Here is a 26,151-nt window from a genome sequence, read left to right on the forward strand (position 1 = left end):
GAGCTTTTAAGTAAGCACCCAGTTAGATAAGCTTGCCCTGTAGGGAGTGTCTGGTGAAGGGAAGGTAAAAGATAATTGCATTTCTAAAAAGCTAAGTAGGAAGTGGGGAACAGGGAGAAAGAAGGAAAGAGAAAAGACAGGAGAAACAAATAATTTAAAAAATAACTCATTCTCTATCTCTTAGAAAAGTGAGAGTACTCAGTTACATTACCAGGGCTTCAAAACCCAAAAGTTTAGTAAGTGGGAGATTTTTGAAAGCAGCACCATTATTCTGAGGTTAATAATACCCAGGTTTGTGCTGTCTCCTACAGGCTAAAATGAAAAGGGATGTATCCTACAGGTGGCAGTAGGGATAGAGGCCCTCCCAGTAGTCATGTTAAGCTAGTACTGACAAAAAGGGAAAAACCTGTCCAGGTGGCTGGGCAAACCTGCAGCGAGCCATACATAGCCAAGCTTGTAAATCAAAGGAAATGACCAAGGTGAGTCTCAATCATTTTAGAGGTTTATTTTGCCAGGGTTGAGGACACATTTGAGAAAAAGGAACACAAAATCACAGGGACATCTGTGATCTGTGCTCTTTCCAAAGAGGGCTTGAGGACTTCAATATTTAAAGGGGAAAGAGCAGGCAGTAGGGGACAGTGGAAAGAAAGAAAAAAGGGAAGGTAGATAAAAGGGGCAGGTAGTTGCATTCTTTGGGGCTTTTGATCAGCATTCATTGAATGCACATGTGACATGGAAAGGAGGATGTGGAGGAAGAGTCAGTTATGCATTCGTCTAGTGCTTGGTGAATCTGCATTTTTACAGGATTAAATATAGGGTAGACAAAGCAGTCAAATATGCCTTTTTCTCTAGCAAGAGGAGGCACGACTCCTGGGCCTGTCTTTGTCCCGTGCTTGTGAAGATAAGCTGTTAATTTACATTGCCAGGGTGAAATTCAACTGATCTGTTTTAGAATAAAGATCCTGGGGGCCCACTAGGAATTTCCTTGTAAGGAAGCCCGTTGGGGAGTTGTGTGGCCTTTTTTCTTTGTAGCTATCTATTTAGGAACAAATGGGAGGCAGTGTTTGTTGCCTGACTCAGTTTCCAAGCTTGACTCTTCCCTTTGGCATAGTGAGTTTGGAGTCCAGAGATTTTAATTTTCCCTTCACAAGCTGAACAGGAGCCTTGGGAGAGAACGCTCTGGACCGGGGAGTGAGCCATGAGCTCGAGCCACAGGTTCTGAAGTTTTGAAGCCTTGGGACCAAGAGGGTGGTGCTTAGAGGTCAGTGCCACGGGAGGGAGGTCAGGGCCAGGGTCAGACGTGAACCCTCGTGGAGGGCGGACTGGAGACCCCTTCGTTCGGGGGCGGAGGCTTGGCTCCGAGCATTTAGAACTTTTGTGCATTTCCCCGTGGCGCCATCTCTTGGCCAGAGACACGCTTTAACGCAACAGCCCCTCAAGATGTTTTAAGGGCTATACCCTAAAGCCGGGAAGGCAGACAGGGTGGAGCTGGCTGCCGCCGGGGGAAGGCACTTTTGAGCTAGGGAAGGAGGGCGGGAAGGACAGGCGACCTACTTCCCGAATCGCCTGCAAACCCTAGAGGAGCTCGCTCCGCGCTGCGCCACGATGTCCGGGGAGTCAGCCAGGAGCCTGGGGAAGGGTGAGGCCTGCCCGCCGCGAGGAAGGGGTGATCTCGGCGACCCCCGGCGGCATGTTCAAGGCTCCTCCGGGAGGCCAGCCGCCCGGGAGCTTCCCACCAGCGGCGAACGGGCCGGAGCTGCAGTGCGATGCGGGGGCGGCGGGATACGGGGGGTCTCGACACCTCCCTGGGCCCTAATCGCCTTCGCTTCTCCCCGGCAGGAAGCGCGCCCCCAGGGCCAGTCCCAGAGGGCCTGATCCGCGTCTACAGCATGAGGTTCTGCCCGTTCGCTGAGAGGACGCGTCTGGTCCTGAAGGCCAAGGGAATCAGGTGGGCACCCAGGCGGGGGACGCTCCCGGGGCCGTCCGGGAGCTTGCTGCAGGCCGCGGGGTGGGGTGGAGTCTCAGCCCCCTTCGACGCCCCCTCCCGCCAGCGTCCTTTAATTAAACTCTTCTCGGCCCTTTGGGAGACAGCAAGTTATAGACCCTCCCGTAGGAAAAATATGCCACAGATTCTAGCGGTCTAGGACACCTCATTTAGATTAACCAACCAGTTAATGGATTAGAAAAACTGAGGCTCCAGTGATGTTAGTGATTTGCCAGGCAGCTCTTTCAGCTTTGGTAGGTCCTGAATTCCTAGTCCAGAGTCCTTTCGCTTTGGTCCCACTGTGATTCTCCATTCTTATTCCAGCTTAACTGTTAATTGTTATTCTGAATGTATTGTACGCTCCCAGAATAGTAATTTACCTCAGTACAGCAGAGTTCAGACCGTGACCCTCCTCCAGGGTAGTGCTTAGTTTACTGCACATGTTCCTGTGGATTGAGCTGTTGGTTGAATCAAACAGAGGAAAGTGTATACAGTTCATCCTTCTGCAGAGCCTCAGTTTTGAAACTACCATAGTTTTGACTTATGCGCTATCCACAGGACATGTGCAATAGTCACTTGGCTTTTCTGGGACACCAAATATCCATTGGAACCACTCCCCTTCCCATGACCTTTGGATGTCTATTGATAAGACATTTATTTACCTGTGATGTGGAAGGCTGGAAGGCGCTGTGGAAGTTTAAAACAAAACCTCCATTCTTAAGGAATTTTCTGTGTGCTTACTGTTTGTGAACTAATTTTGTCTTCTAAGGGGAGAATCCTTAGGGGTAGGCAATTATCTTCCCTAAAAGAAAGGTAAAATGCATTTTAAAAAAACATTTTGAAGGGGATTAGTCATTACTTCACCAAGAAATGCATCTCATTTGGATGAGATTATGATTCTGAACATATAGCAGAATACTTACTATTTAGTAATGTTTATCAAAAACATTGTCATATTTGCTGTAATAGAACTTTTATTAGACTAAGAGAAATATAATTTTTTTTTTTTTTTTTTTGAGACGGAGTTACGCTCTTGTTACCCAGGCTGGAGTGCAATGGCGCGATCTCGGCTCACCGCAACCTCCGCCTTCCGGGTTCAGGCAATTCTCCTGCCTCAGCCTCCAGAGTAGCTGGGATTACAGGCGTGCACCACCATGCCCAGCTAATTTTTAGTATTTTTAGTAGAGACGGGGTTTCACCATGTTGACCAGGATGGTCTCCATCTCTTGACCTCGTGATCCACCCGCCTCGGCCTCCCACAGTGCTGGGATTACAGGCTTGAGCCACCGCGCCCGGCCTGAGAAATATAATTTAACCGAAATTGAAAAAAGATATTTTTTGGTACTCATTAAATTGAAGAACTCCAGGAGCAGGACACAGCCGGATTCAGGGGCACAAAGTCCTGGGTTATGTGCTTCACCCTGGACGTCTAGTTTGAAAACAACCCTACCTTACTTACTGGGACAGTTTTCCAAAGGAACACTGAAATTATCTTACCATAAGAGTGTAGGGGTAGAGGGGAGGAAGAAGGTGGTAACAGCTTCCAGACAGTGCAAACAACAAAGGTCTACTACATTAATAGGCTAGTTTTAAGCTTGCGCCCCAGGAGGCTTTTATTGGTAAAGTACTGGATTCTAACCACATGACATGACTTAACAAAGCACGGTTTTCTCTAAAAGATTCATCTTCCAACTTGCTGTGGCAGATGTATGGACTTGTTGGCTCACAATGCTAGGTTACCAAAATGCATGTGTGTTCTGAGCTACTTTTTTTTTTTTTAAATTACAAAAGCCCAGGATCTGCCTTTTGTTTTCATAGTATAAATGTTCAAAAATGTTGATAATTCTTGGGCAAGGAGCCAAAGAATTTTTTTTTTTGTTTGCAGTGACTGGTACCTAAGTGTTCAGTGTTCGTTCTGTCAGCACATGAACCTTTTAAATTACACACACATCTGGGCTCATGTTCAAACTAGATGTTCCTTTGTTTCCATGGGGAATATGTATTTAAATCCTCAAAGGATATTTAGATCCTTAAATGTCTATTTAAGATACTAGCCCACCTAAGAACATGGGCTAAGATCTTAAATAGGCATTTTCCCCATCTAGCTACAGCTGTGGGTGGGAAAATAGAAAACAAATGGTATTAGTGTCTATTATTTTTTAGTAATCTGTTTTGTTGAACATTTATTCAGCCTTGATGGTCATATGGACCTGGCTCCTTTCTCTTAGTTCCTCTATAGTCTCAGGCAACATCCAAGATAGACCTAAATACAATCTGACCATAGCCTGGATTCCATCTGTTTTCTTCCTTTTGGTTTACTTTGTGTCATTTACTTAGACAACATTAAAAAAAATATATATCAGTCCATGGAGCTTTAATCTGAAAGCTTATTTTGTGTATGGATTTTTTTTTTTTCCCCGAGACAGGGTCTCAACTCTGTCACCCAGGCTGGAGTGTAGTGGTGCAATCATGGCTCACTGCAACTTCTGCCTCCTGGGCTCAAGTGATCCTCCCACCTCAGCATCCTGAGTAGCAGGGACTACAGGCATGTGCCATCACACCTGGCTAATTTTTGTATTTTTTGTAGAGATAGGGTTTCATCATGTTGCCCAGGCTGGCCTTTAACCCCTGGGTTCAAGTAGTCCACTCACTGCAGCCTCCCAAAGTGCTGCGATTACAGGTGTGAGCTACCCCGCCTGGCCTTGTGGGTGGATTTTAAGGATTCCTTAATATCCTCATAGAAAACAAGAAACTTTTTACTCCAATTAGCAAAAAAAAAAACAAACCCTGAATTTTATGTTGGTTCTCATATAGTGGGTAGTGGACACAATTCAATTAGTTGCCTTGTATGATTTATAACTAAGATACCTCTTGGCCATAAATGGAGTGTCTTATTGACAATTTTAAAGCATTTGCACAGATTTATTCATTATTCATATGAAATATTTCAATACAAAAATATTTACTGAGTCCTTGTCTGAGACTTTTTATTTTCTTCATAGCATTTATATCTATTTAGCATTTTGCTCATTTACATGTTTGTTTATTACTATGAACGGATACACAAGATCCCACCTTTTGTGGAGCTTACATTCTAGGAAGATAACATAGTAAACTTGTAAATAAGTGAGCAAAGTAATTTCGATACATATTATCAGTTCAATGAAGAAAAGTAGAACATGATAATCATGTAATAGAAGCTGCTCCACAACTTCAGAGCTGTGGTCAGGGAGGGCCTGGAGATGTGTTTGACCTGGAAAGACCTGGGAAAAGACAGGCAGAGGAGGCAGAGGACCATCAAGTGCAAAAACTCTAAGGTGGAAACACATTGGCAAATTCAAGGAATATAAAAAAGGCCAATGTGTAGAAGAAAACATAGGGAAAAATCTTTATGACATTGACCTTGGCGATGATTTCCTGGACATGACACCAAAGCCCAGGCAACAAAACCAAAAAGAAACACAACATCAAACAAAAAGCTTCCATACAACAAAAGAAATGTTTAACAGAGCAAAAGCAACCTATGGAATAGGAAAAAGTACTTGCAAACACATATCTGGTAAGGGGTTAATCTCCAAAATACATAAGGAATCTTTACAACTCAACAACAGAAAAAAAACTCTGATTTTAACATGGGCTAAGATCTTAAATAGACATTTCTCAGGCTGGACATGGTAGCTCATGCCTATAACCCAGCACTATAGGAGGCTGAGGCAGGCAGATCACTTGAGCCCCAGAGTTCAAGACCAGTCTTGGCAACATGGCAGAATCCTGTCTTTACAAAAAAATTAGCTGGGCATGGTGGCACATGTCTGTGGTCCCAACTAGTTGGTAGGTAGCAGGATCACTTGAGCACAGGAGGTTGAGGCTGCAATGAGCTGTGATCAAGCCACTGCACTCCAGCCTGGGAGACAGAATGTCAAAAAAAATTTTAAATTAAAAAAATAGACATTTCTTCAAAGAGGACATGAAAATGGGCAGCAGATATATGAAAAAGTGCTTATCACTAATCATCATGAAAATGCAAATCAAAGTCACATAATAACCTCACACTTGTCAAGATGACTATAATTCAAAAAAACAAAAAGTGTTAGCAAGGATGTGTAGAAATCAGAACCCTTGCACACTGTTGGTGGGAATGTAAAATGGTACAGCTGCCATGGAAAACAATATAGATGTTCTTCAAAAAATTAAAAAAAGAACTACCATATGATTCAGTAATCTCACTACTGGGTATATATCCAAAGTAATTGAAATCATGTTCTCAAAGAGATACTAGCACTCATGTGCACTGCAGCACTGTTCATGACAGCATAATGTTAATGTCCATCAACAGATGAATGGATAAAGAAAATGTGGTAATGCTATTCCACCTAAAAAGGAAGGAATTCTGTAATACGTGACAATATGGATGGACCTTGCTAACTAGGACATTATGCTAAGTATAATAAGCCAGGCACAGAAAGACAATTACTGCATGATTGTACTTATAAGGTGTATCAAAAGTAATCAAATTCATAAAATCAAAAACTAGAATGGAAGGAATCTAGGCAGACTCCTAAATTTGGGGTCTAATCAGCTAAGTGCATAGCAAAGCCAGTGAGGATTTATCCAAAAGCACAAAAGTTGTTTCCTTCTCTTCAGTCTCCTGTGTGTCTTTCAGGCATGAAGTCATCAATATCAACCTGAAAAATAAGCCTGAGTGGTTCTTTAAGAAAAATCCCTTTGGTCTGGTGCCAGTTTTGGAAAACAGTCAGGGTCAGCTGATCTACGAGTCTGCCATCACTTGTGAGTACCTGGATGAAGCATACCCAGGGAAGAAGCTGTTTCCTGATGATCCCTATGAGAAAGCTTGCCAGAAGATGGTCTTCGAGTTGTTTTCTAAGGTTTGTGCATAAGAAATTTCAGCTCCTATTTGAAAAACCTGTTTTTTAAAGCTAAATCAATGCTGTCATTTATGATTCAGTGATTTGGGAGAGAAAAACAAAAAGGAATATGCTTGTCAGCTCTGACATGTCCTTCAAGTCCTTTCACAATCCAGTTCCTGTTTACCTCCAAAGTGATCCCTTTTCACTCGTCTCCTGACACTTTATATATTCCAGCCACACTAAACTTTTTTTCAGAATTCCCAAATTTACCCCTTTCTCTCTCAACTCTTGCTGTAAGATTCTTCCCTCTTCTCACTGTGCTTGGTTATCTCCATGTTATTTTTCAAGTATCTGCTCGGACACTGCTGCCTTTCAGGAGCTTGTCCAGGCTGGTTAGTGCTCTAGCTTCTGAGTTCCCATCCGTATGAACTTTTGCCTGCCTTCTTGCCTCTGTACTGCACTGGGCTGTGAGTTCTTTGAGGGTGAGGGCTGTGTTTTGATCATTGTTGGTTCATTGCCTAGTTTTGTAACTGGCTCTGCTACTCTTGTGACTCTGAGCCAGTTACTTAATACTTTGCCTCTCTATTCCTCAGTTCATCATTGACAAAATGGATATAGTAATTGTTTCCACCTCATAAGATAAAAATCAGTTAATATAAAACACCTAGAGTGGAGTATGACACACGGCAGTTACTTAGTTCTTGTCCTTATAGCCACAGCGTCTAGCAGTGAGCATCTACTTCGTGTTGGCAATAACTCAGATGACTGAATAAATGACATTCCTGTAGAACTGTTTGTACCTTAATTAGCTTCAATGTTATGGATTAAACAATTAGTATTAACAAAGAGATGACTAACAGATGTGTATTTAGACACCAAAAATAGCATGTCTGGTTATATGCCTATAATATTGTCATCTTGGTGACAATGGTCAGTATGATCAGTGTATAAAGAACTAGCTTTAGAGAAAGATATAGTTAAAGAAATACCCTAAGAGAGAGTTACAGGGAGAACATTCTGTTTTAAAATACATTATAAAGGGAAGCCAATGAGAAAGGAAGAGTGAGTCACCTGCCTAGTAAGATGAGGGTGAGGGCTGGGCGCGGTGGCTCAAGCCTGTAATCCCAGCACTTTGGGAGGCCGAGGCGGGTGGATCACGAGGTCAAGAGATCGAGACCATCCTGGTCAACATGGTGAAACCCCGTCTCTACCAAAAATACAAAAAATTAGCTGGGCATGGTGGTGCGTGCCTGTAATCCCAGCTACTCAGGAGGCTGAGGCAGGAGAATTGCCTGAACCCAGGAGGCAGAGGTTGCAGTGAGCCGAGATGGCGCCATTGCACTCCAGCCTGGGTAACATGAGTGAAACTCCGTCTCAAAAAAAAAAAAAGATGAGGGTGAAAGAAGAGTAGAGGTGGCTGCTGCCAAAGATAATGTAAAGGGAACATGACGTTTTCAAGAAAGATGTTGGAGAGTTTTACAACGTAAAAACGTAAAGTTAAAGGCATGAAGCTTCAAGACACAAAGTCATCAGTATCAACCAAAAAAGTAAGCCTGAGTGGTTCTTTAAGAAAGATCCCTTTAGCCTGGTGCCAGGTCTGGAAAACTGTTTTTAGTATGGCTGGAATATAAAGTGTCAGGAGAAGGCAGAAAAGGGATAACTTTGGAGAGGTAAACGGGAACTGGATTTGAAAGGACTTGTCAGACACGTCAGAGAAAATAAGCTTTGAAAGTAAAGCTTTTAGGCATGAAGCTTTACTTTCATGCATAAAACTACTACTTTAAAAAGCAGTCACAAGAGATTCATTGTGCTATCTAGAAAGAAACTGAGCTTTAAAAGTAATGCTGAAGATACCCACCTTTACTTCCCTGCTCACTTTTAAAGGAGCAGTGGCCTTATGTACACACGACTTTGCTCTCCTGGCCACAGCCCATCAGAACAGAAATATACCCCACCCCTACACCTGGACCAGTCATCTCCTTTCCTGGGAACTTGGAAATGAGACATAGAGACTAAGACAGTATAGGTTAGGACAGTAAAGACATACATTAGAGGCTGGAAAAATCAAAGCCACTTAAGAAATAAATTTTTAGAAGAGCAAAAATTCAAAGCATTGCAAAGGGACTGAAGTATGGAAAGTAATATGGAACAGAAATTTAGGGAAAACCAAATGAAAGACCAGGTAGGCCCAGATGGAAATGTGAACAAAAGAGCTGCCTGAAAGCCTTCAGTCCCAGTGAAGGCAGGCAGAACTGATGTGGATGGGAATTCACAGGATTCTGTATTTTTACAAGTGTCTGTTTACTTAAACTAGGATGAGTGGACTTCCGTGTCTTGCAATGAAATGACACCAAAGACCGATGTATTAAAACATATAAATACCATCATGAGCATTAAAGCATCTGCTGCTACACCCGTCAGTTCTTTAGGTAGCCAGTCCCTTTTAACAGTCCCCTGGTGTCTTCCCCATTATAGAAATCAGAAAAATTATCTTCCCTAGCTCTTTGCAGTTGGGGCCAAGTTTTGTGACCTCAGCTCTTCCTGTCACACATACACCATGGAGTTCAATTCAGAAACGAGCAAGGTGAAGAAACAGGCTTGGTGGGATATCTGTTTAAGATACTCAGCTCTCCACTGGTTCTGCAGGTGAGAGTGGTGACAGTGCTTCTGGGTTTTGGCAGTGTTGGTTACAAGATAAAATTCCAGAGTAGAAATGGCAGTTACTTCAGACTCCATTTTCTGGCAGCCACACAAACTGGAAGCCTCTACTGCTCAGCTGCACTGGCAGCAGTGGGCACTTCCCAGTAGGCCAATTCTCAGCATGATTTGGGGATGTTCTGTCTTAATTCCAAGCCTGTTTGCTCAACCTCCCAATAATTCTATGCGCCACTCAATCTCCTTTAAAGAAAGTTGTGTTGGCCGAGTGTGGTGGCTCATGCCTGTAATCCCAGGAATTTGGGAGGCTGAGGCAGAAGGATCACTTGAAGTCAGGGGTTCGAAACCAGCCTGGCCAATATAGTGAAACCCCATCTCTACTAAAAATATAAAAATTAGCTGGGTTTGGTGGCGCATGCCCGTAGTCCCAGCTACTAAGGAGGCGGAGACAGGAGAATCACTTGAGCCCGAGCAGTGGAGGTTGCAGTCAGCTTAGATTGAGCCTGGATGACAGAGCAAGACTGTTTCAAAAAAAAAAAAAAAAAAAAAGAGTGTCTCTTAAATGTGCCAAAGTAGGTTCTGTTATTTATAATTTATAAAATCCTGCCAACCCAGCATCTTAGGCCACAAAACTGTTCCTAAGACCAGTCCATTACCACTGTGAGCACAGGAACTTGGTACACCCTTGATGTTTCTAGAACACCTTGATACCAGGACCATGAGGGTTCTATCATGTTTGTATGTGAGGGGGCCAATATAGTTAGATGTAAACTGATTAACTAAGAAATTATTCTCTGTCTAGGTGCCATCCTTGGTAGGAAGCTTTATTAGAAGCCAAAATAAGGAAGACTGTGCTGGCCTAAAAGAAGAATTTCGTAAAGAATTTAGCAAGCTAGAGGAGGTAATCTGTTCTCCTATCATCAGAGTAAACGATGACTATATCTACCCTCCTTTTCCTCCTATTCTTTTCTGCATACTCCCACTTCCCAAGTCACTTTGTGGCAATTAGAAAAATTCCCATAAAGATTTTTGTTTACAACAGACTGCTGTTATAAAGCAGAAAGCTGTTCTGCTTAAGATATAAATCAAAACACCTAAAAATACTTAGTCATGGGCTTGCTTTTAAAATATTTTGCTGTGTTAACATTAAAATAACGGAAAAAGAAAATTGTACCCACGTTTCCACAAGTTTTCATGCATCCAGTTTTCCATGCTTGTTTGCAGTCCTCGTCCATATATTTTTTTAAAAAATTAATGTAGCTCTAATCAGAGCATAGATATCATTCTGCGCCCTGTTTTTCAACTTAGTATTATATACTAAATATTTCCTACAAGAAAAAGTTTGCAAAGAACAGTACAGACACTTGGGGGAAACCCAGATGCATTTTACCTCTTTCTGGGGAAAGCTGACATTTGGGCCTTGGAGTCTGCCTTTTGGCCTTGAGACATTTCATTCATGCCAAGCCTAAAGTTTTTACTGACAGAGACATAGTTCCTGTCTTTTATGGGAATGCATTTTAACATTTTATCAGTAAGTATGACATTTGCTGTAGGTTTTTCAGAAACCTTTTTTTCATTCTAAAGTTCTCTTCTATTACTAGTTTGCTAATTTTTTAAATGTTGACTTTCATTGAATGCTTTTTCTGCATCTGTTACATCTATTGAAATGTACATAGAATTTTTTTCCTCTTAATCTGGTGAATATGGTGCTATTGACAAATTTTTTTTAATGTTTAGCCATCCTAGCATTCCTAAGATAAAATCTACTTTTTCTCTATGGATTTTTATATGTACTGTACGATTAGCTAATAGTTAAATGATTTTTGTATGTATGTTCATAAATGAGATTAGCCTGTAATTTTCTATTCTTACAGTATCATTATTGGGTTTTGGTACCAAGGATATTCTAACTTCATAAGATGAGTTGGGTAACTAACCTGTTTTTCTAGTCTCTGAAACCATTTGTTAGGGACTAGCAGTTTCTATAAAACATTTGAGCCTGGTATCTTTAACAGGGGTAGATTTTTCATTACTAGTTTGATTTATTTAATGGTAATTGGTTTTTTGGTTTTACATACCTTTCTGCTGAACAGTGTAGGAGCTGGAAAGTAAGATGCAGTCCATATTCTTCAGATAATTAGTTTAGTTGTACACAGAACACAAGAGGTAGACATAAGCAATATAAAATGCATATTATGCATTGAGAAAAACTATGGAGGTTATTTAGAAAGGGCAAATTAGTTTGGTGTTGGTTTAAACCGCCAGATAATATTCTCAATTGTCCCCTTTGGCAAACCCTTTAACAAATTCGCCTTCTTAAAAATTTCAAACATACAATTTGTTGGGTTTTCAAATGATTGCCATCTGTTTAGCAGTTAATTCAATCTATTTCCAGTATATTTTAAGTACAAATACTTCTGCACTTACAATGGAGTTACATCCAATAAACCCATCATTAAGTTGAAAATATCCTAAGTAGAAAATGCATTTAATAAACCCAACCTACAGAGCATCATAGCTTAGCCTAGCCTGCTTTAGATGTGCTCAGAAAACTTCCATTAGCCTGCAATTAGGCAAAACTGTCAAACATAAAACCTATTTATAGTGTGTTGAATATCTCATATAATTTATTTAATACCTGTATCCAAAAAATGCTGGCAACACAGTACACATGAGGGTATTGGTTGTTTACTCTCCTGATGGTGTGGCTGCCCAGCATCAAGAGTATCATACTGCAGCCGGGTGCAGTGGCTCACGCCTGTAATCCCAACACTTTGGGAGGCCAAGGCAGGCGGATCACGAGGTCAAGAGATCGAGACCATCCTAGCCAATATGGTGAAACCCTGTCTCTACTAAAAATACAAAAATTAGCTGGGCATGGTGGCGTGCCCCTGTAGTCCCAGCTACTTGGGAGGCTGAGGCAGGAGAACTGCTTGAACCCGGGAAGCTGAGGTTGCAGTGAGCCGAGATAGCACCACTGCACTGCAGCCTGGCGCCTGGCAACAGAGCAAGACTCTGTCTCAAAAAAAAACAAAGAGTATCATACTGCAAAGCATAGCCCAGGAAAAAAGCAAAATTCAAAGTTCAAAATACAGTTTCTACTGAATGCTTATTGCTTTTGTACCATCATAAAGTTGAAAAAATTTAAGTTGAACCAACATAAGCTGGAGACTGTGCATTTATATTGAAAAATTAATATTTTGCAATTTTTAATGTAGAGAAGTGCCCAAAGCATAAGAACATAACACATTTTCACAAAGTGAATACAGTCATGGAACCAGCACCCTCATCAGCTATCAAAATATTGGTTTGGGCTTTTTTGTACTTTATACAAATGGACTCATATAATATTCATCTTTTGGGTCTGCCTGCTTTCATGCAGCATTAGATTTGTGAAGTTCATCTATGCTGTGTGTAGTTTTTCCCTATTCTTGATACAGTGTTCCAAAATATAGTATACTACAGTTTACCTATTCTACTCTTGATAGTAAACATTTTCACATTTGGGCTATTACAAATAGTGCTGCAGGGGACATTCACATACCTATCTTTTGGTGAACATGTGTTACATTTCCAAGTAGAATTGCTGGGTGATAGAGTATGCATACTCTTAAAGCATGGTTGTACCAATTTATACCTCTACGACTGGTTCCAAACTCTTGCCAACTTTGTTCATTTTAGCCATTCTCATGGATGTATAGTGTTATTGCATTTTGGTTTGAATTTGCATTTCTCTAATGACTAATGCAGTTGAACACCTTTTCAAATGATTATTGGCCATTTGGACATCTTTGGTGAAGATCAAGTCTTGCTCATTTTTCTAAAGGGTTGTTTGCCATTTTTCTTAATGATTCCCAGGAATCCTTTCTATATTCTGAATACCAGTCCTTTGTATTACAGATATTTTGTACTCTGTGACTTGTTTCATTTTTCTCAATTTTCCAGTTTATGTTGTTGTTCTGCCTCATCCCAGACCAACAGATTCTAAAGCTTAATTAAGCTTTTGGATCAAATGGACAAAAACCCAACTTGGATGTTACCAGAGTAAAAACTGCTTCTCTCACCTACTCTACTTAATTTCCCTTCAGCATTTCTAGTGAGTCTTAGTACATGCACAAATAAGAAATACTTTTGTGCTGTTTAATGTTCAGGTTCTGACTAACAAGAAGACAACCTTCTTTGGTGGCAGTTCTATCTCGATGATTGATTACCTCATCTGGCCCTGGTTTGAACGGCTGGAAGCAATGAAGTTAAATGAGTAAGACATTTGAATATTTTGTGCATAATTTAGGATGATAGTTGGAATAGTATGTATTGACCTTTCTTTTATTTAACAAACGTTAAAATATTTAATACAACTGGTCAGAATGAGAACAAGCAGACAGGACAGTCTTGGACTACCCAGGGCATGTCATACACCTACACTATTCTCCATCACTGGGAGGGGGCAAGGGATTTCTGTGACATGTAGTAAAGTGCTTTAAAATTTACTCCTTCCTTCCTGATTAAAAATCCATAAGGGGAAGGGTGTGGTGGCTCATGCCTGTAAGCCCAGTACTTTGGGAGGCTGAGGTGGGGGGATCATCTGAGGTCAGGAGTTAGAGACCAGTCTGGCCAATGTGGTAAAACCCCACCTCTACTAAAAATGCAAAAATTAGCTGGGCATGGTGGGGAATGCTTGTAATCTCAGCTACTCAGGAAGCTGAGGCAGGAGAATCACTTGAACCTGGGAGACGAAGGCTGCAGTGAGCTGAGATTGTGTCACTACACTCCAGCCTGGGTGACAGAGCAAGACTCTCTCTCAAAAAAAAAAAAAAAAAATCCATAAGGTGGTAAACTAAGGATGTTGTTGCGGGACTGTATGACCAGTGTTACCTCCCATTTACCAGTAAGCGCTCCACATTATTTTCCAAATTCGGTTTTGAGTTTGGCAGCCACCTTGCCTTACTCCCACTTCTTGGACATTAGAGCTATTCAGGGTTACTTTTGGTCATAATCTGGGTGTAAAATTAACATAGAACATTCCTGATTGTTCTCATTTTAAGTTGTCACTTTCTCTCTTTGAGCAAGTTCTCACATTAACTGAACAAGTCGCTGCACTTTAGTCTCATTCCAATTGTATAAAAAAGGGACCTTTACAATGTCTTTCAAATTGAATATTTTATGATTACATGTATTTAAAAATATTTTAAATGAAATATTTAAGGGAAAAAAATGACATTGCAGAGTAATAAATGGGAGACTTTGTGATGTCATCCTAGTTGACCTAGCTCATGCCTTTCATTTTTTCCTCTTCCCACAGGTGTGTAGATCACACTCCAAAACTTAAACTGTGGATGGCAGCCATGAAGGAAGATCCCACAGTCTCAGCCCTGCTCACTAGTGTGAAGGACTGGCAAGGTTTCCTAGAGCTGTACTTACAGAACAGCCCTGAGGCCTGTGACTATGGGCTCTGAAGGGGACGGGAGTCAGCAATAAAGCTATGTCTGATGTTTTCTTTCACTAATATGAATAATAACATGCTTTTATTTTACCAAGGGCTCAGGTTGCATGGGATCATCTTCTCTGACTGATTTGACATCAATGGCCTAACTGGGGGGTCTCAAGGCCCCCCAACAGAAATGGAAACACATTTCCCCTGTTAGGATGCTAAAATGACTCTGAGGGTTCTATCATAGTCCATGCTGAAAACCCCCAAATTATCATCTCTAGCAAAATCTGTACTTCAATATAACTTTCTAACTGCTCACAGGAAATTTTCACTTGGTTACCCTGTTGTGATTTCAAGAGATGCTCTCTCGTTTCTTGTCTTCTGGTTTCTTAGTTGAGAAACTTTCAATTCCTTCTTCTTTGATTTCTATCATCAACTTAATTTCACTACTTTTGCCACTGAAGACCGGACCTACATTACCCCAAAGCTGGGTGACTGGGCAGCATCCTATTTGGTCTCCCAGTCTCTAACTCCTTCATATCCTTCCTATCAAATCCCATGCTGAGCACTTAGGTGTGGTGTCCCACTTAGGTGTGGTGTCCCATTAATATTTCCCACTGGGAAATATTAATGCCATCTTCCATACATTTCCATAGGCCACTGGGTTTCTCACTATTTCATTTTTATCATCACATCACCACCACGAGAAGGTAGGTCCGAGAGCATCATTTCATTCTACAGATGATGCAACGAAGGTCCGTCCAGAGGTTAAGTGAGGCCTTAATGTGCTGGCAGAAAGATCACACCCAACACACTGCCCTTACCATCGGAATCGGGGCTGTGGGTCCGCCCCAATTGTCTGGTTGCCCGGACTTATTATCAAGTTCGCCATTGAGAGAAACCTCCGAATGACAAATTCTTACATTTAAGGGTGCATAATCACCTATGGCTCACCACTGCATTTCCCATTCATCAGGCTGGGGCTGGCCGCGAAGTCTGTATTTGAAATGCCCCCGCACCCCGGCCCCAGGTGATGCAGGCGGTGTGGGGGCCGCACCCGGAGGGCGACCAAGAGCCGCTTGACTTCACAAAGGCCTCTTGCCGCCTACCTTCAGCGGCCACCAAGGCCCCGGCTGCCAGCGGCGGCGGACCGCCTCTGCAGCCGCGCGCCTTACGGAGCCGCTAAGCGCCGGTGGCTTCCGGCGGATTTCCCCTCCGGTGCGGAGCCGGGTGCAGCTGTCCCACAGCCAACCACTACGGGCTTCCTCTTTCGCCATCCACCAGCGCCGGCGGGACCCGCGAATCCCGATCTCCAGCAGCCTGTAACGCGGCCGCCCATTGGCTCAGCCGCTCTGCTTGGCAAACATTTCCAAAGCTTTGAGGATTGGCTGACGCTCCGGGCGCCGCGGCTAGTTGGCGGGTAGGATCACGTACAAGGGGCGGGCCTCGTACAGGCCCCGCCTTCTTGCTGCTGCCGTCGTCAATCCCGGTCTGGTCTTGTGCGTTCCCGGAGGTCCCTCGCGGGACAGCTCTCACCGCCACCGGGTGGGTCCGTTCGGCCTGCATTGTATTTGAAGGGAAGAGGAGTTTGAGGTCAATTCTGTTTCTTGGGGTTTACACGAATTTCAGGGCCCGCAATAGGATTGCCAACTTTAACTTTTGCTTAACACTTTACGGGAAATCCCATTTAACCTTGGCCAATGCTGCATCAAAGAATTCCACATCCAAAAAAGTGCAACCTAAGAATGAAGAACAGGGCTTTAAACCGCATACTTTTAACTTAAGGTGTTCTTATTTTTCTGATTTGGCTGGAAACAGGCGGAGACCACCCCAGATAACCAGTTCTCAGCCTTGCATGGAACACCATGAGTACAGTTACACTACCTGTTTAATGCACTGGCAGGCAGGGAAATTTGGTTTCCAGGAATGTGCTGTCTTTGTGAAGACTATGAAAAGTCTTCCCTGCTACATTCAAATAATCATGAAAATAGTAATAGCTAATGTTGAACGCCTACTACGTATCAGACACATGCTAAACATTCAGTGTTTCTCATCCAGTTTCTGAATGAAGCCTTTGCAAACCACATAATGTGCTGGTACTATTAGCTACGAGTTACATATAAAAACATCGGAAAGTTGTCATTTGCCCAAGGTCACCCAGCCAATAAATGTTGAAGAGATTAGAATCTAGCCTGAACTCATAGTAAGACCGTTCTTGAGATTAATTTACATGTGCTATTGTTCCGGTCTCTTTTTATCCAACAGATCTCAGAGAGGATAATATCCTTTTGACCACACCATTATTCCTGGGATTTAACAGGAGTTGATGTTCTTTTTCCAAACTCAATGTGTTGTGTTTGATTTTACAAATTATTTTACTTTTGCTGATTTCAGGATCTTGACAATTTGCCTTATTCAAATGTTATTATACAAAATATTTATTTTAAAAGTTTTTTTTTCTTTGATTCCCCAAGTTGTAAAGAGAAATACGGATAAGGAAGCAGAATCTAATACTTAAAAAGCCTCGTTTGACCCTGATTTCCCTATTGGTAATATGAAATTTCTCCTGAATACAGACACATTTGAGAATAGAATCTTTTTCCTAACTTGTATCACTTTTTGAACTCATTGAACAATAAGAGAACACCCAGTAATATCATCCTTCATATAAATTAGGCTTCTAACATATTAAGAGAAATGTACTCCAGTTTCTGCTACTATCAAGAGACTGGCATAACAAAAAATTTTGAAAAGTTGCCAAATGCAAACCACAGATTCTTTTCTCAAAATAGAGTGTAAATAGAGTGTATTTAAATAGAGTGTAAGTTAAATAGAGTGCATGTAAATAGAGTGTAAGTTACTTCTTTGGTGGCATTATTTTCCTAGAAGGCTTAAGTCATTAATCACTCATGAGCAAAGATCCAAACATTTTCAGAACAGATCTGATCATATTTCAGATGGCTGAAAATGGATTTGGAGTAGGTTTAATATGGTCTAATTACAGTTTGTTTCATGATTGAGTGAGTCAGCATAATAAAGGTATAAACATGAAATAACACAGAAGGAAAGTTTGCAAAGAGGATTCAAAGAAGTACCTGTTGGATATTCAAAAGAAAGTAGGGATAAGCTTAAAGGTCATAATTAAACTCTTTCTAGGGAAAGTACAGTGTTCAGAGGTAAGAGTAAAAACCACATTACTGAAACATAGCCTGCAGCATTCAGTCCATTTAAGTGGCATTAAACTGGTAACTGAATCACAATGTGCTTCACCTTTATGGAAACAAAATTGGAATGCACTCTGCTATTAAAAATGTGTTCTTACTAATTAGTGTTTGTCATTAACTTTGACATATACTGAGCTCTTACTGTGCTGATGATGCCCTGGACGATTTGATTCAATACTCACAACAGCTCATAATGTAAGTATTGTTGGTGTTCTCATTTTGCAGGTGAGGAAAGTGAAAGTCAAAAAGTTTAGATAGCTCACCTAAGTGACAAAGCTAGGTCTCAAAAAGTCAGTCCATTGGGTTCCAGAGTCTGTTCTGAGAACCTTGACACTAGATTGCTTGCCTTTAGAGGAGAACAGTTTCCATCCCTGTCTTCTGACTCTACCAAATTAACTTGGCGCTTCAGAACTTGGTCTCCCATATACAGATACACTTTTAATAAACATTTAACAACTCTCAGACTTAGTTTCTTTTAAAGGGTAGGAATGAAGAAACAAAACTTGGAAAATCATCCTGTTCTGGCAAAGTAGAAAGGTAAATCTAGGAACCTTTTAATTGACAAATGGAATTCCCAGTTTGGCCATTGTTCAGAGACCATGGATCGGCAAACTAGGGCCATTGGGCTACATCGAACCAATTGTTGGTTTTTGTGTAGCTCAAGATCTAAGAATGATTTTTTACCTTTTTAAATGGTTGGGGAGAAAAACCAGTCACAATGTGATATGTGAAAATTATATGAAATTAACCAAGAGTGAGCCCTAATATTATTAACTATGAATGCTGGGTGATAATGTATCAGTATGGGTTCACTGATTGTAATAAGTGTACCTCTCTGATTGGGATATTGATAGTGAACGAGACTGTGGCTGTATGGAGACACAGAGTATATGGGAAATCTCTATTTTCTGCTCAATTTTGCTGTGAATCTAAAACTGTTTTTAAAATAAAGGCTATTAAAATATATATACAAAGTTCAAATTCAGTGTGTCCATAAATAAACATGGCCACACCCATTTGTTTATTATCTATGGCTGTTTTTATACTATAAGTAGAGAGTTGAATCATTGAGACTAGATGGCCTGAAAAATCTAAAATATTTAATATATGAAAAAATGTTTGCCAACCATTCAGTTCATTGCAACTGATAAAGACTAAAATTCTGGTTGAGATTGTTGCCCCTGGAGTTAAACTTCCAGGGTTCCTAATCCTCCCTTTTGCACTTACTAGTTGAGATGTGCTTAACCTTGCTAGTCTCAGTTGACTCATCTTTTAAGTGAATCAAAATAGAATACTTATGGGACTGTTTTAAGAATTAAATGAGTCACTACACATGAAGCACCAAATACATATTAGTAATAATTTAGTTCGATTTTTAGATTTTGCATTCCTCTTAAGGCCTTCTTTTTTAGGCTATGGATATATTTTTGTCAACTATTTTGCAGTCTGCTTTGTTTATATGAGGGGTACATGTGTATGCCCAGAAATCATCTCTTTATCTACCAGGAGCTCTAACATGACATGGTTATGTTTCTTGCTTCCATTTTACCATCCAGTTTGTCCTTCTTGATCAGAATTAGCTCCAAAGTAGTAGAAGTTACTCTATTACTTTCTCTGTCTTCCGAAATGAAAAGTTGTCAGCTTAGCAAGCCAGGAACTAATAGTCTTCTCCAACACCAAATTTCTTGCTGATATATATGCATTTTATTTTCAAACATTTTTGCCATTCCCTGATTCCTGTAAAATGACAGTACATTCCATATTATTATCTGAGCTTATTTCGCATGAAATCATTAAATGACGGCAAACAATATAGTTGAGTCACTATTCTGAAGATTTGCAAAGATTCTCATTCACTAGCAAAAAATGTTAACACTATTATTAACTAAGAAGTTCTAGATAGACCAGAACTCCAAAGGCCAAATAGCACCTACTCATAACCTACATAATTAGGTTCTGTCATTTTAATAAAAGATATTTAGATTAACATTTGTTGAGCAGCTATTATGTGCTATATCTTTTTCTGGACTTAAAATCCTTTCCTTCCAACACTGTTACCAGCTTTAAAGGCCAAGACAACGAGTCAGGCTTTGGACTTTTAAAGTTCTTCAACCCTTCTAGCTGGTCACTTTGGGCAAATATTATTTTTCTGAAGCTGTTTTCTATTTTGCAAAGTAGGAATAATACAAGTTGCCTGACTGAGCAATTGTAGGAATCAAGGTAATCTACAGAAATAATTTAGTCAGTATGAGTGAGACACATAAAATATTTTTCTTTCCTTCATGACCTGTTAATCCCACAAAATGCATTTACAAGCAATTTCCACATCAGCTCAATCCTGGAAAACTCAAGGAGTTATTTTTTCACCTGCTGAAATTCAGGATCTCAGTTTATCAGCGTCAGAGCCAAAGCCACCTCCATTATCTCACTTAAATGGAAAAGCTGTGCCAGTGGCCCCTATATGGCTGGACTGTTGGCAGTGTACCCTTAGCAACTAGAAAGAGTTTTCTCAAACGTTTATGCTGGGGAAGGTGGGGAGCTCACAAATTGTTCTTTGCCTCCAGGCATCTTAATTTTATTCATTGCCAGTTTTTCAGAGCTTGGGTAACAACTCACAAGTAGGGCCAGGAGTGGGATGAGGCAAGTCAAGTGTCTAGGGTGCAAAATGTGAGGTGTCTAGACACCAAAGGTGTCTAGGTGTCTAAGAGGCACTCACTCTCCGGGGCACGTGAGATTTCAACATTAGTGACTTTTTCTTAGTTGCTGTGTCACGAGAATGTTCGGCCTTACCATATATATATATATATATATATATATTTTTTTTTTTTTTTTTTTTTTAAGATGGGGTTTCACCATGATGGTGATGCTGGTCTTGAACACCTGACCTCAGGTGATCCACCCACCTTGGCCTCCCCAAGTGCTAGGATTACAGGCGTGAGCCACCGTGCCCGGCCTCAGCCTATTTTTTAAAGCTGTGCTTATTTACAGAAGTGTGGCCAATTGTCTTAGTGATGCAAGAGATTCAGAATGGGAAAGAAAAAGCGTTATCCTAGTCAATTTTGATTAAACTCCCTTCAAATCCATGTTGGAGTTTAAATGCCTACTCGAGGGATTCTTGATATGGAAGAGGCTCCTGCAAAGCTCTGAGCACATGTCCAAAGCAAGGGGGGAGCTTTTCAGGTGTTACTTTGTTTTGTTTTATTTTTTGCCAGCTCTTACTTTCTGGCTTCCAAACCCGGGGCGATGTCTCCCCAGGTTAAATTACCCTAGCTCCTGCTCCAGATCGCCTCCCTTCTGCTCCGCCAGAACCCAGTAGTTCAAAAATTGGATCTGGGACAAGAGGGGCACGCCAGAGCGCAGCTGTTTCTGGAGCCTGCGGCAGCGGTGGCAAGCCACCCGGTGACGACCGTGAGCGCCAGGCGATGCTCAGACACCTGGAGACCCTGCCCGAGGATGCGGCCAAGGCCTTGGGGAAAGGTGAGTCTTCTCCTTGGAGTCACGAGCTGGGGGCGCCGCGTCCCCGAGAATGTTGGCTTTGGCGGAGCTGCCTGGCTTTGACCTGCAGACCAGTGGGGCAGGGAGGGACTTGGAGAGCTCCCCGCAGAAAAGCCACGTGCAGCAGTGTCCTTTCTGGGACTTGGAGCTCGCACAGCCATCCTGGGATCCGGGCAAATGAGTGAGCTCCTTCCCCATCGGGCTGATTAGCCTCTCCTTCCCCTGTCACCCTCCACCGCTGCTCTGCAGGAAGCCAGCCCCCAGGGCCAGTCCCAGAGGGCCTGATCCGCATCTACAGCATGAGGTTCTGCCCCTGTTCTCACAGGACCCGCCTCGTCCTCCAAGCCAAAGGCATCAGGTGAGAAGCGGGAACCCAGAGGCCCCTCTCTTCCCCAGCAAACCCAGACCTCACAGGAGCCCGGGAATGTTTAACATCTGGGGCCCCCTGCTCAGATTTTAGAGGGCGCTCCCTGTCCTATATTCCGGAGGCAGTGTCAACAAATAATTAGCAAAGGGCGGACATTTTTTTTAGCGGGCCCTACCGAAATGCGGAGCCCTTTTCTGAGTCACACCTGTGCATGAAACTTCAAGGCCAGCACAGAGTAAACTGAATGACGGGGCTGGTGAACTGCTTCCCTCCCATAATGTTTGTTTAGGAAAGGCACAGCCAAGGCTACTGAGGCCTCCCCTAATTGCTCCACGGAAGTAGTTCCCCACCACACCTCAAACATCTTAGGTACTTCTGTTTCCTTTCTTTATTGAACTTACTGCATCCAACATTTTCTTATTTGTTCATCCATCTCCCCTCCCCAGCTCCCTTCACCCATGTGAGTTTTTGAGGGTAGGAACGCTGTCTCTTTTGTTCAGAGCTAGAAGAGAGCCTGTCATGTAGTGGGTGCTTAAAAAATATCTGTTAAATGAATGAACAAATCTTCCCAAACAATTACATAGAAGGAATTGCTATCAAGAGATTGTTTCATATTCTTCCAGAAGGAAGTTTGCAAGACTAACTCCTGCAGGTCTGGATTTGGAAGGCAGAGCAGCTCTGCTGGGGCGTGCTCTGCATAATGCAGCTGGCCTCCAAGCTAGAGTGTTGAGAATATGTCACTCCAGGCTCCCAACCCTTGTCTAGGAGAGTCTGTCACAAGGGGTGACTTCCAAGTTTCAGACTCGTGTGAGAGAAATACAAAGACTAATAAAGAGATGTTTTAAATAAAATTATGTAAATCTGACTTGTTAAGTAGGGCATATATTTCCAGATTCTTCCCTTTTGCTCAAATTAAGTTGACCCAAGGTTACTTTTTTTGAGGAAAATAACAATAACTGGATGTTTTTCCCATTTGGTGATAAATTATCAGCTTAGGAGCTGATGCATTTCTTTAGGGCAGGGTTTCTCAACCTTGGGACTGCTGACAATTTGGGCCAGATAATCCTTTGCTGGAGAGATGAGATAGAAGCTGCCCTTTGCATCACTGGATGTTTAGCAGTCTCCTTGATCTCTACCCATTCAATGACAGTAGAGTTGCCCTTCCCTATCCCCACCTCCAGTTGTGACAACAAAACAATGTCTCCAGAAATCATGATATGTCCCTGGGGAAGGAGGGCAAAAATCACTTCTGGTTGAGACCTACTGCTTTAAGTTTTTTAGGTCTTGCTATGTGGACTACGCTGCTCTTGAACTCTTGGGCTCAAGCAATCCTCCCACCTTGGCCTCTCAAAGTGCTGAGATTATAGGTGTAAGCCACTGTGTCCAGCCTCTGCTCTAGGTTTTAAGACAATCTCCTAGACTAAGCAACAAATGTTCCCATTTGTTTCCTTTCATCTTCTTTTTTCTTTTTGAGACAGTGTCTCACTCTGTCACCAAGGCTAGAGTGCAGTGGTGTGATCTTGGCTCACTGCAACCTCTACCTCCTGGGTTAAAGTGATTCTTGTGCCTCACCCACCCCAGTAGCTGGGATTACAGGTGGGTGCCACTATGCCCGGCTCATTTTTTTTTTTTTTTTTTTTTTTGTAGAGACAGGGTTTTACCATGTTGGCCCGACTGGTCTTAAACTCCTGACCTCAAATGATCCGCCCGCCTCAGCGCCTCCCAAAGTGCTGGGATAAAGTGCGTGAATCACCACACCCAGCTCCTTTCGTCTTTTTAAACATATGTTCATGCTTCTGGTAACTTTATAGTTACCTAAATAATAATGGTATTATTTGAACATCTAATGATTAGAAGAAGAATTAAAAAGTTATTGCATGCTTATGTGTTAGGCACTGTCCTAAACACTTTATACATATTCACTTACTTGATCATCACAACAGTACCAAGAGATGGGTATAATTATTAGCTCCCATTTTATAATTGAGAACACTGAACACAGACAGGTTAGGAATTTGGTTAAGGTTCCAAGTTCTGGCCCAGTCTGATGCCAGAACTCATGCTCTTAATTGTTAATATTTGCCATATTCTGTATTTTCAAGCTGTAAAATGTGCTAAACTCTCTCATGCCATGGTTAAGTGCATGAACTCTGAGTCTGTCTGCCTTGCTCTGATCTTGGCTCTACTACTTGATGATAATTCTTCTTCTTCTCCTTCTTCTCCTCCTCCTCCTTTTTCTCCTCCTCCTCCTCCTTCTTCTTCTTCTTTCTTTTTTCTTCTTTTGAGATGGAGCCTTTCTTGCCCAGGCTGGAGTGCAGTGGCATGATCTCAGCTCACTGCAACATCCGCATCCCATGTTCAAGTGATTCTTCTGCCTCAGCCTCCCAAGTAGCTGGGGTTAAAGGCACCCGCCACCATGCCCAGCTAATTTTTTGTATTTTTTAGTAGAGACGGGGTTTCGCCATGTTGGCCAGGCTGGTCTTGAACTCCTGACCTCAGGTGAGCCGCCTGCCTCAGCTTCCCAAAGTGCTGGGATTACAGGCATGAGCCACAGTGCCTGGCCAGCTGCTACTTCTTAGTGGGTGGTATTGGGTGTGAGTTTCAACCTCCTTGAGCCTTCTTTCCTAAGAGGTGAGCCTACTTCTTGGGGAATTATGTGGAACAACTGAGACAGGCACAGAAAACATCCCAAACATCTTACTGGCAGGAAGGAAGATGATGATATTATGTATTTTATGCAAAACTTAAACTTTGAAAATCTTAATTGCAAATTTTAACTTTTAAACTGATTGCTTCTGCCTTCAAGAAGAGTGCCTGCCTACAGATGCCTCTGATTTTTGTTCTGTCTTGTTTTCCTTTTGCTTTTTAAGACATGAAGTTGTCAACATTAACCTGAAAAACAAGCCTGAATGGTACTACACAAAGCACCCTTTTGGCCAAATTCCTGTCCTGGAGACCAGCCAATGTCAACTGATCTATGGCTCTGTTATCACTTGTGAGTACCTGGATGACGCTTATCCAGGAAGGAAGCTGTTTCCATATGACCCTTATCAACGAGCTTGGCAAAAGATGTTATTGGAGCTATTTCATAAGGTATATTCAATTTAAAAATCCACTCACACTCTATTTTACTTTGTATGTTTTTCCCAAAGCTCAATCCATTTTAAAGCCAATCATTGGTGAACTGTTTTGTTTTGATACCATGTAAGCCTCAGGAGATTAGCTAGCATGGAGTTAGGGTAGAGTATGGCCACTGATATTAAAGGCTTAACTGCTAGGTACTTCTCCACTTCAACTGGCAATCTCAGGAGGTATGGTTATGACATGGCAATCTCCATGTGACTTGAAGCAGGAATATAGAAAGAACCGAAAACTCGTGATTCTTAAAGGGAGTATTTCTCTGGCTTCAGGTAAAAAGTAATGGAGTGTAAATATTACGCATAGAAGGTGATGCTTTTTTTTTTTTTTAGACAGAGTGCGTCACCCAGGCTGGAGTGCAGTGGTGTAATCTCACTCACTGCAGCCTCTGCCTCCTGGGTTTAAGCAATTCTCCTGCCTCAGCATCCCGAGTAGCTGGGATTACAGGTGCATGCCACCACACCTACTATCCTGGTCAACATGGTGAAACCCCGTCTCTACTAAAAAAATACAAAAATTAGCTGGGTGTGGTGGCACAGCCTGTAGTCCCAGCTACTCAGGAGGCTGAGGTAGGAGAATTGCTTGAATCTAGGAGGCAAAGGTTGTGGTGAGCTGAGATCGTGCCATTGCACTCCAGCCTGGGTATCAAGAGTGAAATTCCGTCTCAAAAAAAAAAAAGAGAAGTACATTTCTACTGAGAAGTAGATTCCCGGAACCACAGAGATAATCTAGTGCCCCTCACAGGGAGCTTGGGGCAGGGGGCGTTCTGTACGTGGATGTTGCCCTGTTAGGCTGGAGTTATAAAGTTTTGCTGCCTGTTCAGGCAGAGCAGGAACATGAAGTTTCCGAAGACTTCTCCACTGAGAACCTGTGTCCTCTGATTAGGTCCCACAATTAACCAAGAACTGCCTGGTAGCGTTGAGATGTGGGAGAGAATGCACTGGCCTGAAGGCAGCCCTGCGTCAGGAATTCTGCAACCTGGAAGAGGT

General features: G+C 42.1%; 2 protein-coding genes across 5 annotated transcripts in view; both read left to right on the forward strand.

Annotated features, from left to right (window-relative positions):
- Positions 1–387: 387 nt before the first annotated feature.
- GSTO1 (glutathione S-transferase omega 1) lies at positions 388–15,013 on the forward strand. 2 transcript variants are annotated; one of them, XM_032281541.1, is made up of 6 exons: positions 388–479; positions 1,840–1,948; positions 6,648–6,870; positions 10,310–10,408; positions 13,659–13,765; positions 14,810–15,013. In XM_032281541.1, exons 2-6 carry the CDS (start codon positions 1,890–1,892, stop codon positions 14,961–14,963), a joined length of 642 nt encoding a protein of 213 aa, XP_032137432.1. In that variant the 5' UTR covers positions 388–479; positions 1,840–1,889; the 3' UTR covers positions 14,964–15,013. The 2 variants fall into 2 exon arrangements, with proteins under 2 accessions (XP_032137432.1, XP_032137431.1); XM_032281540.1 differs by lacking the exon at positions 388–479 and adding an exon at positions 742–1,639.
- Positions 15,014–16,292: 1,279 nt separating this feature from the next.
- Positions 16,293–26,151, forward strand: part of LOC116553896 (glutathione S-transferase omega-2) — a 32,399-nt gene continuing 22,540 nt past the window's right edge. For 2 of the 3 annotated variants that reach the window (XM_032281537.1, XM_032281538.1), the window contains exons 1-5: positions 16,293–16,483; positions 21,375–21,639; positions 21,907–22,015; positions 24,895–25,117; positions 26,048–26,149. In XM_032281537.1, coding sequence (XP_032137428.1) covers positions 21,585–21,639; positions 21,907–22,015; positions 24,895–25,117; positions 26,048–26,149 — 489 coding nt within the window. In that variant the 5' untranslated portion in view covers positions 16,293–16,483; positions 21,375–21,584. The remainder of the gene's footprint in view (positions 16,484–21,374; positions 21,640–21,906; positions 22,016–24,894; positions 25,118–26,047; positions 26,150–26,151) is intronic. The other variant, XM_032281539.1, reaches the window with a different exon arrangement.

This window comes from Sapajus apella, unplaced genomic scaffold (genome assembly GCF_009761245.1).
Source record: "Sapajus apella isolate SASKATOON/1434 unplaced genomic scaffold, GSC_monkey_1.0 scaffold13, whole genome shotgun sequence".
NCBI classification, from domain to species: Eukaryota; Metazoa; Chordata; class Mammalia; order Primates; family Cebidae; genus Sapajus; species Sapajus apella.

Excerpts from the sequence above, each read along its gene's own strand:
- GSTO1 (XM_032281540.1), top strand. The coding sequence starts at position 1,606 with ATGTCCGGGGAGTCAGCCAGGAGCCTGGGGAAGG. Across the intron at positions 1,949-6,647 it reads CTGAAGGCCAAGGGAATCAG|GCATGAAGTCATCAATATCA; the intron begins GTGGGCACCCAG and ends TGTGTCTTTCAG. Across the intron at positions 13,766-14,809 it reads GAAGCAATGAAGTTAAATGA|GTGTGTAGATCACACTCCAA; the intron begins GTAAGACATTTG and ends CTCTTCCCACAG.